General features: G+C 39.9%; 1 protein-coding gene across 1 annotated transcript in view; it reads left to right on the top strand.

Moving 5' to 3' along the window:
- Nucleotides 1–14,840, top strand: part of ascc3 (activating signal cointegrator 1 complex subunit 3) — a 626,361-nt gene that overhangs the window by 567,669 nt on the left and 43,852 nt on the right. The window contains 2 exon segments of the mRNA XM_034173960.1: nucleotides 1,233–1,344; nucleotides 1,627–1,761. Coding sequence (XP_034029851.1) covers nucleotides 1,233–1,344; nucleotides 1,627–1,761 — 247 coding nt within the window.

The raw sequence follows: 14,840 nt of genomic DNA on the forward strand, positions 1-14,840 counted from the left end.
GTTCTTTTAGTATATCTTTTTATTAGGCCTGGCATTAGAGAGGTGTGTTGAGTGATTTTTGTTTTGAAAAATGGTGTGCAATGAAATAGTTTTTGCCTAATATTTAATTAGTATCTATCTGCTCTGTTCACTGCTCACATCTTCCTAACAGATGTTGGCATTGTGAGCCAAGGCAGCATTTCTTTGATTCTGCCGCTGCCTTGCTCGTGTGGTAACTCTTACTCAGCAAAGCCAAACATGGAACCCATTTTGGCCTCTGGTTGTCTTATTTCAGCTAATAACAGCCAAAGCTGGGAATCATTTTCTGGTTAAAGCTGGCTGTTTTTCTTTCTTCCTCAACACAGCAGACTGTGCAGGATCCTGACCGGTAATAACTCTTAATATGTACATACAGTAGTAACAAGCTGTTTTACTCAGCTTGTCCATTAGCCACTGATGCAAGCCCATGTTAAATACGTGCAAAACCATCAAATGTTTCAAATACTGTACGAGAGAACAAGAAGCTTCAGTCAGTGTGGACTCCAACTTCAACATGTGCCTCTATTTAGCATGGATCCTCTCTATCTGTCCTCCAGACAGTGTGAAAAGTTGAACCACCAAGCACTTAAAACAAAACTAGGGACCTGTGAGCAAACTCACACAATCATACCCAACTGTTGACATAGGGTAGAAAGCCAACACAGGGTTGGGTTTTTACACATTTTAATTTATTTAAGCCATGAAAAAAAACAAGATTTCTGGCTTCTCTATATTAAAATATCTAAAATTATCACCTTCATACAAACTGAAAACAATTTGAACAATCTATTTGTCAAAGTCAAAATAATGGTTGATTATGTAATGGCAACACAAGTAAATCATCATTTTTACATACAGGTCAGAGGATGGGCACATGGTGACCATGCCAAAAGGAGACTGGTGAGGGAAGCCACCATAAATACTCTGAAGGATTTGTAGGTTCTCAGTGGCTGTGATTGGAGAAACTGTGCATAATGCAAATTTTGGGTCTTGCCAAGCAGTCACAGCATCAAGAGGAACAGGATTTTCATATAAAAAAAACAGATCAAGACTGGAGTCTCCCATGTGCCTTCTGACAAATTGTTGCTGAACTTTCAAGTCTTCCTTTCAAGAAAATCCTTGATTGTTCCACATATGCTGTTGTGTAACTGGTGATCCAACAGGATGATGTTGTGCTACCTGCTGTAACAAGCTCTTTGTCTTATCTTGTCCAGTTATTACAGCCTGGAAGACATCAGTCATGAGTCCATCAATAAATTCCTGTCCAACCTGGTGGAGAGAAGCTTGCGTGAACTGCAGTGCTCCTACTGCATAGACATAAAGGAGGTTTGTTCTTCCATACAGTAACAGGATAACTAATTCTGTTTGGCCAGAGGATGGGTCTCCTCTCAGAGAGTAATTAAGACTAATAATAATAATGATGATGATGATGATGACAATAATAATCATCATCAGGTCAAAGTCTAAATTTAAGGGGTTCTTCTCTTTCACCTTCACCAGTCTTCACATTTTTAAGTCAGCTGATCTTTGAGCTGTTTTTCCCACTTTAACAGGCCATTCATAGAAACACACGTATTGCTGTTGAGTTCATTTTGTAATTGTGTCCAGGATGATCGAACCATTGAGTCGATGACTTACGGTCGCATTGCCTCCTACTACTACCTGAAGCACCCGACTATCCGCATGTTTAAAGAGCGCCTGCGGCCGGAGCTGCCAGTCCACGAGCTGCTCTCTGTTCTAACGGTACGTTCACACTGACCATACAGCAGCCACCAATATTCTCCACATCGTGGTCAGCCTCTAACGCTGGTTGTTTATTTAAGGATTTTTATTCTTTGTTGTTTGTTTCTATGGGTGCGCCTTTGTTTTAGATACAGAATTTAAAATGTCATCACAAATAAATGCAAATGAATACATTTTGTTCAATCAGAATATTTTTTACAATTAACCAAAATTGTTGAACAAAAAAATGTTGCGTTTTTTGTTGAAATGTAAGAAAAAAATGGCACTTATGAAGAATTTATTGTAAATTATCACTTTTGCAGCCAGTTTTGATGATTCAGGGGATGGTGCATGACATTTCCAAGTCACTAAGTAATACAAACAGTGAGATGCCGTGTGGTTTGTCTGATGTGAGCAGTTCTAAAAACTGAGGGACCTTCCAAGTAGGAGGCAAAAGAGGGAAGCCACCAAGTCAACTCTGAAGGGGTTATATAAGCTTCTGTGGCTGTAATTTGTGAACTGTGCAAAGTGTACCTTTTGTGTGTTGCATCAACAGTTATACAGCTTCATACAAGAAAACTGGTCACATCTCAGCTCTTCTGCTTTCTGATGAACCGCAGCTGAAATTTGATGTTGACTTTTTTTTTTTTAAGAAAATCCTTTGATAGTTTTCTGTTATCTCACTTGTATTTAGCTGTGCTCCACATGGTGCATGTGAAATTATGCTTCTTAGGGCAACATAGTGAACAACAATAATTTAAAGATGAACTTGCTGTCAGTAGTTAAAATGAATTGATCTTAACAAATTACAATAATGTTTCCATCAAGGCACTCTAAGAGTGTAGACTGGGGAGATATTCAAGTTAAGAGCTGCAATTATGTGCATCTGTCTGTTGTAAAGATAATATTCCTGGCTAACAGGGCTGTATTTATAAATAATATGAATAGTAGAAGATAATGAGAATAAAAGCAGAATGTCTCTTTGCTCATGATTTCAGTTTGAAGCCGTGGTTGCTAGTACACTGTCTTATGTATAAATCTGCACACATTAATCCCGCAACTCAAATTAGCCTCTTTTTTTCCGTCCTTCATGAACTCATTTCCTTCAAGGGTTTTGCTGTGACCTTACATCTTTTTCCAGTGCTGATTGTGCTGACTTGGCGGGACCAGTACTAGACATGACTGCTTCATAGCCGTAGCTGTGGATGGCGACACAGTGTGACATCAGCCCTGTTTAAAATCTCAGTTTTAAGAAATATTTTTTACTGCCCATGAATTCTTGAAACACATCAATCAGTTAACAAGTGCACTGATGTCGCATTATCTCCACAAAGCAGGCAGGGAGTCCAGTCCTGTTTGTTTTTAGTCAAATTCATGGATCCATGCATACTTGAATAAACAAAAGCATGCTTGCATGAAATTTTTTAAATTTGTGAAACCTAGTATATGCTATGATAGCACAAGGACGACATGGATCATGCGCAAACGTGCTCCTGTGGGCAGTGGTGGGTACAGTTCCGCTAATCCGCTAACCGCTAATTATCGACGCTAATGTTTTCATTATTGGATTAGCTTTTCAGATAACTCTGTAAACCATCATCGGACTAATTAGCTTCCGATAAGTTTTGGTCTGATCATTTTTAGACCGCTAACGTAATTTGCAGACATGGTAAACAAAGCTGAATAGTTACAAACATCTATGAAAAATCAGTTAAGCACCTACCTGTTAAATGTAGATGCATAGTTCTATCCTCCGTAAACAGAGGAGAGCTGGTTAAATAATAAAAATAAAGAATAAACCACTCTATCCTCTGCAGGCAAAGGAGAAGTGGTCACAAAAAAGAAAGAAAAAAGGCTAATTTCTTTTGACCCCATACTGATACGCTGGCACTGGGGTGGTGGCCAAGTGGTTAATGTGCTTGGTTTCAGTCCAGAAGGTTCTGGGTTCAAATCCCACCCCTGCCACATTTCTCCATGTAATGTGGAGTTGCGTCAGGAAGGACATCCGGCATAAAACCTGTGCCAATTCAACATACAGATCCACCTTGGATTTGCTGTGGCGACCCAGAGTGCAAACAAGGGAGCAGCTGAAGGGACTTACTTTTACTGATACGCTGGCAATATCACCCAAGTCATCCAGAGGCATACAGATTTAATGTGGTTAAAATTTTAACCAAACTAATTTCGGACAAGTTATTTAAATTAACATCATGTCTGAAGTTTTATAAAGTGAAAATATCAGAAATATGTTTTAGTTTTAAAGTAATGCACTAATTTTGAAGGTTTTAGTGTGGACATGCTGTGCCCAGGTGCATTATGAGTACCCCAGTACATTCACGACATAAGAAATCAATTTGAGATGCTCTGATCAGGCTCCACATGGACAACAGCATTAAACTCTTTGTATATTGTGCCTAAAACTCTCGTGAATATATTCTCTGAGTTTATAGACGTTGTTATTGTGTTTGTTTTATGTAAAAATGCCAGAAGAAGCTCTGGTTGCTCCTCCATTATTTTCAATTGAAATCATTGCAATGGATTCCTGTTTGCTATTAGAGTCCTGCTTATGTCAAACACTGTCTGTCGTGTTTGTTCCAGAGTAATATACATAAGATGTCTGAAATTCAGTTTGCGTTTATTAAATTCCAGGCATCTTAAACGTAGCAGACACAGATTATCTGGAATTTTGTTTTGGCAAGTTTTAAAGGTCCCTACTGCCATCTACTGGCCAGTAGTGTTCATGGCAGTATTCGTCCTTGTACTGAGTGTCCAGTAGTTGGCAGTGTTCTATTTATTTTGGCACTGGTTATATCAGACGGTTATCGAATTGCAATTGCAATTTGGCTTTTTTTAATGCCTTTTTTTTTTTTTTTTACAAATAAAAAATGGCATATTTTGCAAAAGCACATTTATCTGTAAACACCAACACATGACACACCTCACATTAACGTGTTGGTTTACATAGAATGAATGAGTCAACCAATCAGTGTAAGCGGAGGCACATTTAACCCATAATCCTTTGCCATCTGTCTGTGTTTGTTACAAAACTTCAGAATTAGAGCATTATTCATTATATTTTAACTTTGTACAAATGACAGAATTGACATTAATGGAGTTGTTCTATCATTATTAATTTTATTTATAAATAAAAACCATAAGTCAGCACTGCTTTATTTTCCAAGTGTCCTGTCACGGCAACACTGCTGTTGAGTACAGAGTTGAGCTTTGCTGCTCCTCTCAGCTGCTTCACTGCTGCAAAATATGTAGTAAACAGGAGTTCCAGCACTGGGCAGGGCGCACAAAGACAGAAGTGCTGACTCACTGCTTGGGTCTGTAGTCGCCTTTGATGCTACCAGAAGCGATTGTGGTGTTAAAACTCAAAATCAGCTTGTTTGTAGTTGCAAGTGTACCGGAGACAATACTGGAAGTTATCGGTTATGGGTTATCTGTAGCTTCCGATAAATTTTTGGGTGGTTTATCGGTTTAGCTTTATAAAAGATAACTTTTCAGTGAGCTGATTATCTGTTATCAAAGCTAATTTTTTTGTTAGCTGTGCCACCACTGTCTGTAGGTTACCCCTTGCTAAGACTTTGCACACAGACATTGGGTGGAGTGATGCAGCTTGGGGTCAGTGTGGCTTTTAAGTAGAATTTCTCTGTCATTTTGTTCTCATATATTGTGGATGTAGTCTGTGAAGCTGTGTGATCCTGTTCTTGTCAGTACTTCTTTGCAGTATGCACAGCTCAGATTAATGAATAAACTGATTTTAAATTAGAGGTCGCTGGGATGAGACACAGTTGCGTTGTCCTTTCTTGAACCGTCCGTCTCTTGTCCTGAAGCACAGGGCGTGCTGTGTGACACAGAGTGCAATGGCACACATTTATGTCATTGATAGTCATTTAAAACTCGGCAGGATTGCATGGTGTGGTTTCAAAACACAAGAGAATGTGAGCCGAGTGACTCGAACACACAGCAGGTCACTTAAGTGTGTTTAATGAAGAAGCACTCTGAAAACATGAAACTGGTCCTAAATACAGTCTCACTATTTATCAACTTACTCCATTACGTTGTCACACACTCTGGAGATCATCCGTCTTCTGTTCCTCACTTAATCCCTGTCAGAGGCAGTGGTATATGTCAGGAGGACGGGAATAATCGGCTGCGAGGGGGGCTTTAGTTACAAGGTGCTGTCACTCTCTTCCTTTGAACCTAACTGTTGCAGCGTGACGACTAATGAGCAACATCTACACCTCACAGTAGGTCCACATCTTCCTGCATCTCCATGCACATTTGTTTTTCTTTGAGCACTGCACTCACACTGTAAGACTTTCATTCCTTTTCATTCCTGCTGTTTCTCCTCCAACTCCAGAGGCTGTAGTATTCATGCAACACATTAAATCCACGTCACAAATTACAAGTTGTGCACAAACGTTCCTGGGACTCTCCGTGAGACTATACTCTATATCCAGCACACAGTGTGGCATCATTACGTCAGAGCCACTGCTTTATAAATACAAAGCAACACCGGGCCTCAGCCTGTCAGGCTGTGGGTTATTAATCACAGCACCAGTGTGCCGCTCTCGCTCCGGCTCTTAGTCTGTTATCGGCTGTAAAACCGTGCCTCTGAGTAGCCTGAAATAATGTCAGTGATGTCATCGCCCTGGAGCTTCTTTTTTCCTGAACCTGTGTGTGGCTGTAAGAAGCACATAAACACACCAACACGCACGTAGTTTCTAAAGTAAATTATCACCTCATTAAACTCGCGGCTCTTGGGGTTTGCAAGTCACACTCTGTTTTTAATTACCATATTTTCCGAAGTATAAGGCACAGCTGTCCAACAATGCATCATGAAGAGAATTTTTCATATATATACACACACACACACACACACACACACACACACACATATATATATATATATATATATATATATATATATATATATATATATATATATATATATACAACCCCTGGCAAAAATGATGGAATCACCGGCCTCGGAGGATGTTCATTCAGTTGTTTAATTTTGTAGAAAAAAGTAGATCACGGAAAAAAAAATTGTGGCAGTCAGTAACAGTTACTTTTTTAGACCAAGCAGAGGGAAAAAAATATGGAATCACTTAATTCTGAGGAAAAAATTATGGAATCATGAAAAACAAAAGAACGCTCCTACACATCACTAGTATTTTGTTGCACCACCTCTGGCTTTTATAACAGCTTGCAGTCTCTGAGGCATGGACTTGATGAGTGACAAACAGTACTCTTCATCAATCTGGCTCCAACTTTCTCTGATTGCTGTTGCCAGATCAGCTTTGCAGGTTGGAGCATTTTCTTCAACTTCCACCAAAGATTTTCAATTGGATTAAGATCCGGACTGTTTGCAGGCCATGACATTGACCCTATATGTCTTTTTGCAAGGAATGTTTTCACAGTTTTTGCTCTATGGCAAGATGCATTATCATCTTGAAAAATGATTTCATCATCCCCAAACATCCTTTCAATTGATGGGATAAGAAAAGTGTCCAAAATATCAACGTAAACTTGTGCATTTACTGATGATGTAATGACAGCCATCTCCCCAGTGCCTTTACCTGACATGCAGCCCCATATCATCAATGACTGTGGAAATTTACATGTTCTCTTCAGGCAGTCATCTTTATAAATCTCATTGGAACGGCACCAAACAAAAGTTCCAGCATCATCATCTTGTCCAATGCAGATTCGAGATTCATCACTGAATATGACTTTCATCCAGTCATCCACAGTCCACGATTGCTTTTCCTTAGCCCATTGTAACCTTGTTTTTTTCTGTTTAGGTGTTAATGATGGCTTTCGTTTAGCTTTTCTGTATGTAAATCCCATTTCCTTTAGGCAGTTTCTTACAGTTCAGTCACAGACGTTGACTCCAGTTTCCTCCCATTCGTTCCTCATTTGTTTTGTTGTGCATTTTCGATTTTTGAGACATATTGCTTTAAGTTTTCTGTCTTGACGCTTTGATGTTTTCCTTGGTCTACCAGTATGTTTGCCTTTAACAACCTTCCCATGTTGTTTGTATTTGGTCCAGAGTTTAGACACAGCTGACTGTGAACAACCAACATCTTTTGCAACATTGCGTGATGATTTACCCTCTTTTAAGAGTTTGATAATCCTCTCCTTTGTTTCAATTGACATCTCTCATGTTGGAGCCATGATTCATGTCAGTCCACTTGGTGCAACAGCTCTCCAAGGTGTGATCACTCCTTTTTAGATGCAGACTAACAAGCAGATCTGATTTGATGCAGGTTTTAGTTTTGGGGATGAAAATTTACAGGGTGATTCCATAATTTATTCCTAAGAATTGAGTGAGTCCATATTTTTTTCCCTCTGCGTGGTCTAAAAAAGTAACCGTTACTGACTGCCACAATTATTTTTCCTTGATTTCTTATAGTGTTTCTTAAAGCCAGAAAGTTACCATTTGAAATGACTTTAGTTTTGTGTCATGTCTGTGATCTGCTTTTTTTCTACAAAATTAAACAACTGAATGAACATCCTCCGAGGCCGGTGATTCCATCATTATTGCCAGGGGTTGTGTGTGTGTGTGTGTGTATGTATATGTATATATATATATACATATATATATATATATATATATATGTACACACACATACAGTTCAGTCCAAAAGTATTTGGCCAGTGCATTTCGTGCATTTTAATTTGTTTATGCCATTTCAAATACAAAATCTACAAAAACATTTTTTGTTATTAAATTATCATCCTTAAACTCAAAGCAAATCTCTACAGTTTGATATAAATTAATTAAAAATATAAAAGCCAAGATGATGGGTTGCATATGTAATGGGCCACTTTGGTATAATACCTGTAAATAATCAGTTTTATTACCAGTTTTCTTCAGACAAGTCAGGGGATGGATACACGAACATTTCCAAGTCACTGAATATGTCTTGAACTTTATTTACGTCAATTACAATGAAATATATACTGTATGGTACTCTATGGTAAATCTCTGTGGAGTAGACAGTTCTCAAAACTGAGTGACTGTGCAAGAAGGAAAACAATGAGGAAAGCCACCCAGACAACCCAGAAAAAGTTATAGGCATCTGTGACTGTGATTGGAGAAATTGTGCATAGTGCATGTTTTGCATTTTGTATCACCAGTTATACAGCTTCATGATGAAGTGGTGTAGAGGAGGATTTTCTTTCACCTAAACATCAAACCAAGCCTTGTATCTCAGATGTACTTTCTGGCAAATTGTAGTTGAACTTTTCAGGGCTTCTTTTTTGGAAAATTCTCCTCTATAACACTGAACTGTACATGTGTGTATGTGTGTGCATATATATATATATATATATATATATATATATATATATATATATATACACACACACATGCAGGTTTTAGATTGGTAGTGTTTATAAAATGTATAAAGTAGGCGGCTGAAATTTTTCAAGCCTGCTAATAAATTGTACAAAGTTTCTATAATGAGTTGGAATGATGTGTGAGTCCAGAATGTTTTTAACTTAAGACCTCAGCAGTTTTTAGAAGATGAACTCAGCCTTTTTATTTCCTGTTAATTGTGACTTTTTTATGTCTTAATGTATTTATAAATTGTTTAGGTTCTTATCATATGCACGCTATTATTACTATCATCATAATTATTATTTTATTTTATTTGTCATTCTATTTTGTCACTTGATTTTAAATACACCACAATGGAAATAAGTGTTTTCACTTTCTTGTATCATCCAAGTATTTTTAACGTATCTGCTATTACATTATTTACTTTCATTGACTTTACTAAATAAAATCATGTGCGCTTTTACAATATAGATGATTATAGACACTTGAGTGGAGTGTGAGTCTAGAATGTAATTATCATCATCCATTGTTCAGTGTTGATAGCTAATATCGGTAGTTTGTCCAAAAATATCAGTGTTGCCAGCGTTCTGTTTTGGCGCTGTTCATCCTTGACACAAAATACATAAGCATACTAAATGACAAATGTCAGCTCCCTGCACGTATGCACGCACACAGAGCTTTTTGTCTTTTCTGCATTCTGCTCCAAATAGGAGCTTTTAATTTTACACACCCACAAACAGATGGTGGCGGTAGACATCAAAAGCACTACACTTGTCAATCATGTAAAGGCAACATGACATTTAACTAAACTGACTAAACCAGTTGAACTACAAAACACAATAAGTCAGTAACACTAACAACACTGTTAAACTAACATAAACCACAAGAACATTTAAAACCCCAAAACACACAACTCCCATGGTGCATTGCAGCACAGTGTCCATTGCATTAATTAATATCGCTAATTTCTCAAAAATTATTAGTCCTATCATCTTTCCGTTTTCGCAGTATTCATCCTTGACCAAAAATACATAAGCATGCCAAATGGCAAATGTCAGCACTTCCCAGTTTCTCTGTGAACAAAGCCACACACATGCACACATACATGCACACGGAGGCCACTTAGCTGTTATAATATATGTTGGCCTAAAGGACAGCACAGAGGCTCTGATCATGGCAGCACAAGCACAAACCCTAAGTACCAGATCCATAGGGGTACAAGTCTACCCACAACTGACAGGACCCAAGTTGCAGGCTGTGCAAATGTGCCCCAGAGACAGTCCAGCACATAGTACAGTAGGATACATGATGCAAGCTGGGACAGCGAACACTGAGAGGCACAACCAAGTGTCAGGAATCATGTACAGGAACAGTAAAAAAGTCCCCCAGTCCCGATGGGAGATGCAACTAAAGGTGCTTGAGAATGACAGGAGCTGCTGGCCAAACAACCAGACATAATCGTCGTTGACAAGGGAAAGAAAACCACAGTTGTGATTGATGTGGCAGTCCCAGCTAACAGCAACATCAGAAAGAAGGAGCATGAGAAATTAGAAACGTACCAAGGGCTGAAGGAGCAACTGGAGCATATGTGAAAGGTACAGTCCAAAGTTGCCCCAGTGCTAATGGGAGCACTAGAAGCTGTAACATCAGAGGTCTCTATCCAGAAGACTGCAGTCCTAGGAAATGGTAGAGGACCTGAGCTTGAGGAACACACACACATCACACACTTACCATTGTCCCAGGGGGTGAGAGGGAGATTTTATATATATATATATATATATATATATATATATATATATATACGAGGTCTGTTTAAAAAAGTATCGTACCTTTTTATTTTTTTCAAAAACTATATAGTTTTGATTCATATGTTTTTACGTCAGTCAAGCTTGAACCTTCGTGCGCATGCGTGAGTTTTTCCACGCCTGTCGGTTGCGTCATTCGCCTGTGGGCAGGCTTTGAGTGAGCACTGCTCCACACCTCTCGTCGTTGTTTCATTGCAAGGAAATGGTGGAATGATTTGGGCTTTTTTTCCATCAGAATTTTTTCAGAAACTGTTAGAGACAGGCAGCTGGAAACCATTCGAAAAATTTATCTGGCTTTCGGTGAAAATTTTACGGGCTTCACAGAGAATAAGGACTGTTACTACAGCTTTAAGGACGGCCCACAATGGCACATGGCGCGCCGTGCTCCGAGCTGCCATCGAGAGGCAGAAACCACCACATCATTTCTAAACGGATGGCTCTGTGGAGCCGGGACCATCGTGTGCAATTTCTCTGGTTATCAGAAGAGATGTACATAAGCCATTTTCTGGCAGATTTCACTTTTAACAAGAGATTTTGTCATGGAAAGCCGCGCGGAGGCTTCGCGCGTTATGACCGATTCGCTGATGAAGCGAGACAAAGAACACCTCCGTTTCGGAGTGCCAGAGGACAAGTTGTATTTTGTATTTTTGTATTTTGTTTTCCGCAGTTGTATTTTGTGCTTCATAATGCGCCACACATTTTCAATGGGCAACAGGTCTAGTACCTGCACTCTTTTACTACACATTGTAACACATGCAGAATGTGGCTTGGCATTGTGTTGCCGAAATAAGCAGGAATGTCCCTAAAAAAGACGTTGCTTGGATGGCAGCATGTGTTGCTCCAAAACCTGGATGGACCTTTCAGCATTGATGGTGACATCACAGATGTGTAAGTTGCCCATGCCATGGGCACTAACACCCCCCATACCATCACAGATGCTGGCTTTTGAACTTTGCACTGGTAAACTTTGCACTGGCACTAGATGGTCTTTTTCTTCTTTTGTCCGGAGGACACGACGTCCATGATTTCCAAACACATTTTGAAAGGTGGACTCATCAGACCACGGCACACTTTTCCACTTTGCGTCTGTCCATTTCAAATGAGCTCGAGCCCAGAGAAGGTGGCGTCGTTTCTGGATGTTGTTGATATATGCTTTCGCTTTGCAAGGTAGAGTTTTAACTTGCACTTGTAGATGTAGCTGTTGTGTGGGCCGCCAGAAGAGGAGGTACTGCTGGCCCACCACCAGAGGGCGCCCTGCCTGAAGTGCGGGCTTCAGGCACGAGAGGGCGCTGCCGCCACGGACACAGCCGGGAGTGACAGCTGTCACTCATTAATTCCTGACAGCTGTCACTCATTCTTCATCATCGCACTCCATAAAACCCAGACGTCATCTCCACCTCATCGCCGAGATATCGTACTTCTTTGGAGGTAATAGACTCAGCCGTTTGTGTTTTACAATATAATCTGTATATTGTGAGTGTTTGCAGGAGTACCGGTCCCTCTGTCTGTGGAAGCTGAGTGAGTGCTGGACGGCACTCTTTTCCCCTGAGGAATCACTGCGGTACTCTGCAGAATATTGAGTGAGAGGTGGAGGTGGCATTCCCACCGTTGTTGTTACGGGGTGTACACACACCCACACTTGACTGTCTTTGTTCTTCGCCAGCAGTACCAGATCCGACAGTCGGGGACGGTGATCACCTGGGAATTCGGGACTTGGCGGCTCCAGTATTCACCAGGTTCGGTGGCGGCGGAAATCGTGTGGTTCCGGCTCTTCTCAGGACAGACGTCTTCTATCCTCGAGCCTGCCCACGCGTCACCTTTGTGGATTGACTGTAATCATATTCTGAGATTGTCTGTATGTTCGTTGTGCACCTTCACAACATTAAATTGTTACTTTTTGGCTCATCTATTGACCGTTCATTTGCGTCCCCTGTTGTGGGTCCGTGTCACTACACTTTCATAACAGTAGCGATGAATTGTGTTAACTGACAATGGTTTTTTGAAGTGTTCCTGAGCCCACGTGGTAAGATCCTTTACACAATGAACTCCGTTTTTAATGCAGTGCCGCCTGAGGGATCGAAGGTCACGGCCATTCAGTGTTGGTTTTTGGCCTTGCTGCTTACGTGTAGAAAGTTCTCCAGATTCTCTGAATCTTCTGATTATATTATGGACTGTAGATGATGTAATCCCTAAATTCCTTGCAAATGAACATTTAGAGACATTGCTCTTAAATTGTTGGATATATCATAGATATATACACCATCATACCTGAGGTAAATGTTCAATGAAATTAAATGTTTGTGAACTTGGTGGTTTATTTATAATGCCAACACTGTTCGCATGCAGCCAGTCTGCTCTGTGTAAGCCTGATCCCTTCCAATCTCAGAAATTAAGCAAAGTGGTTCCTGGTTAGTATTTGGATGTGCTAGAATTGCATCAGGAAGGGCATCCAGTGTAAAACTTGTGAGTTCATGCCAATTCCCAATGTAGCTCTCTGCTGTATCCACTGTAGCTAACTGCATGCCTGAAATTATATTATTTTTTATTAAAGTTTATTAAACACCCAACTAAAAATTTTTTATTTTGCGACCCCAACACATTGTAAAAACCAAAACTTATGAGTTTTTGTGACGTTTTTCTCGTTGCTTCTGTGTCTTTCCTGGGATGCTGTCACCAGCGTGTGCTGTAGTACCTGTTGTGGAATTGAAGTTTAAATGTGCTCTTATTTTGGAATACTCTTGTGCAAGACAATAGGAAGTGTTCTGGGACAATACCTTGCTTTATGGAGGTTAAGACGCTAGAAGTCCAGTATTGTTGCAAGAGCTAAGTAAATCAAATCAAATCAATTTTATTTATATAGCGCCAAATCACAACAAACAGTTGCCCCAAAGCGCTTTATATTGTAAGGCAAAAGCCATACAATAATTACAGAAAAACCCCAATGGTCAAAACGACCCCCTATGAGCAAACACTTGGTGACAGTGGGAAGGAAAAACTCCCTTTCAACAGGAAGAAGCTTCCAGCAGAACCAGGCTCAGGGAGGGGCAGTCTTCTGCTGGGACTGGTTGGGGCTGAGGGGAGAGAATCAGGAAAAAGACATGCTGTGGAAGAGAGCAGAGATCAGTCGATTAAATGCAGAGTGGTGCATACAGAGCAAAAAGAGGTGAATAAAAAGAAACACTCAGTGCATCATGGGAACCCCCCAGCAGTTTAAGTCTATGGCAGCATAACTAAGGGATGGTTCAGGGTCACCTGATCCAACCTTAACTATAAGCTTTAGAAAAAAGGAAAGTTTTAAGCTTAATCTTAAAAGTAGAAAGGGTGTCTGTCTTCCTAATCTGAATTGGGAGCTGGTTCCACAGGAGAGGAGCCTGAAAGCTGAAGGTTCTGCCTCCCATTCTACTCTTACAAACCCTAGGAACTACAAGTGAGCCTGCAGTCTGAGAGCGAAGCGCTCTATTGGGGTGATATGGTAATATGAGGTTCCTAAGATAAGATGGGACCTGATTATTCAAAACCTTATAAGTAAGAAGAAGAATTTTAAATTCTGTTCTAGAATTAACAGGAAGCCAATGAAGAGAAGCCAATATGGGTGAAATATGCTCTCTCCTTCTAGTCCCTGTCAGTACTCTAGCTGCAGCATTTTGAATTAACTGAAGGCTTTTCAGGGAACTTTTAGGACAACCTGATAATAATGAATTACAGTAGTCCAGCCTAGAAGAAATAAATGCATGAATTAGCTTTTCAGCATCACGCTGAGACAAGACCTTTCTAATTTTACAGATATTGCGCAAATGCAAAAAAGCAGTCCTACATATTTGCTTAATATGCACATCGAAGGACATATCCTGATCAAAAATGACTCCAAGATTTCTCACAGTATTACTGGAGGTCAGGGTAATGCCATCTAGAGTAAGGATCTGGTTAGACACCATGTT

Source organism: Thalassophryne amazonica, chromosome 7 (genome assembly GCF_902500255.1).
Source record: "Thalassophryne amazonica chromosome 7, fThaAma1.1, whole genome shotgun sequence".
Lineage (NCBI taxonomy): Eukaryota > Metazoa > Chordata > Actinopteri > Batrachoidiformes > Batrachoididae > Thalassophryne > Thalassophryne amazonica.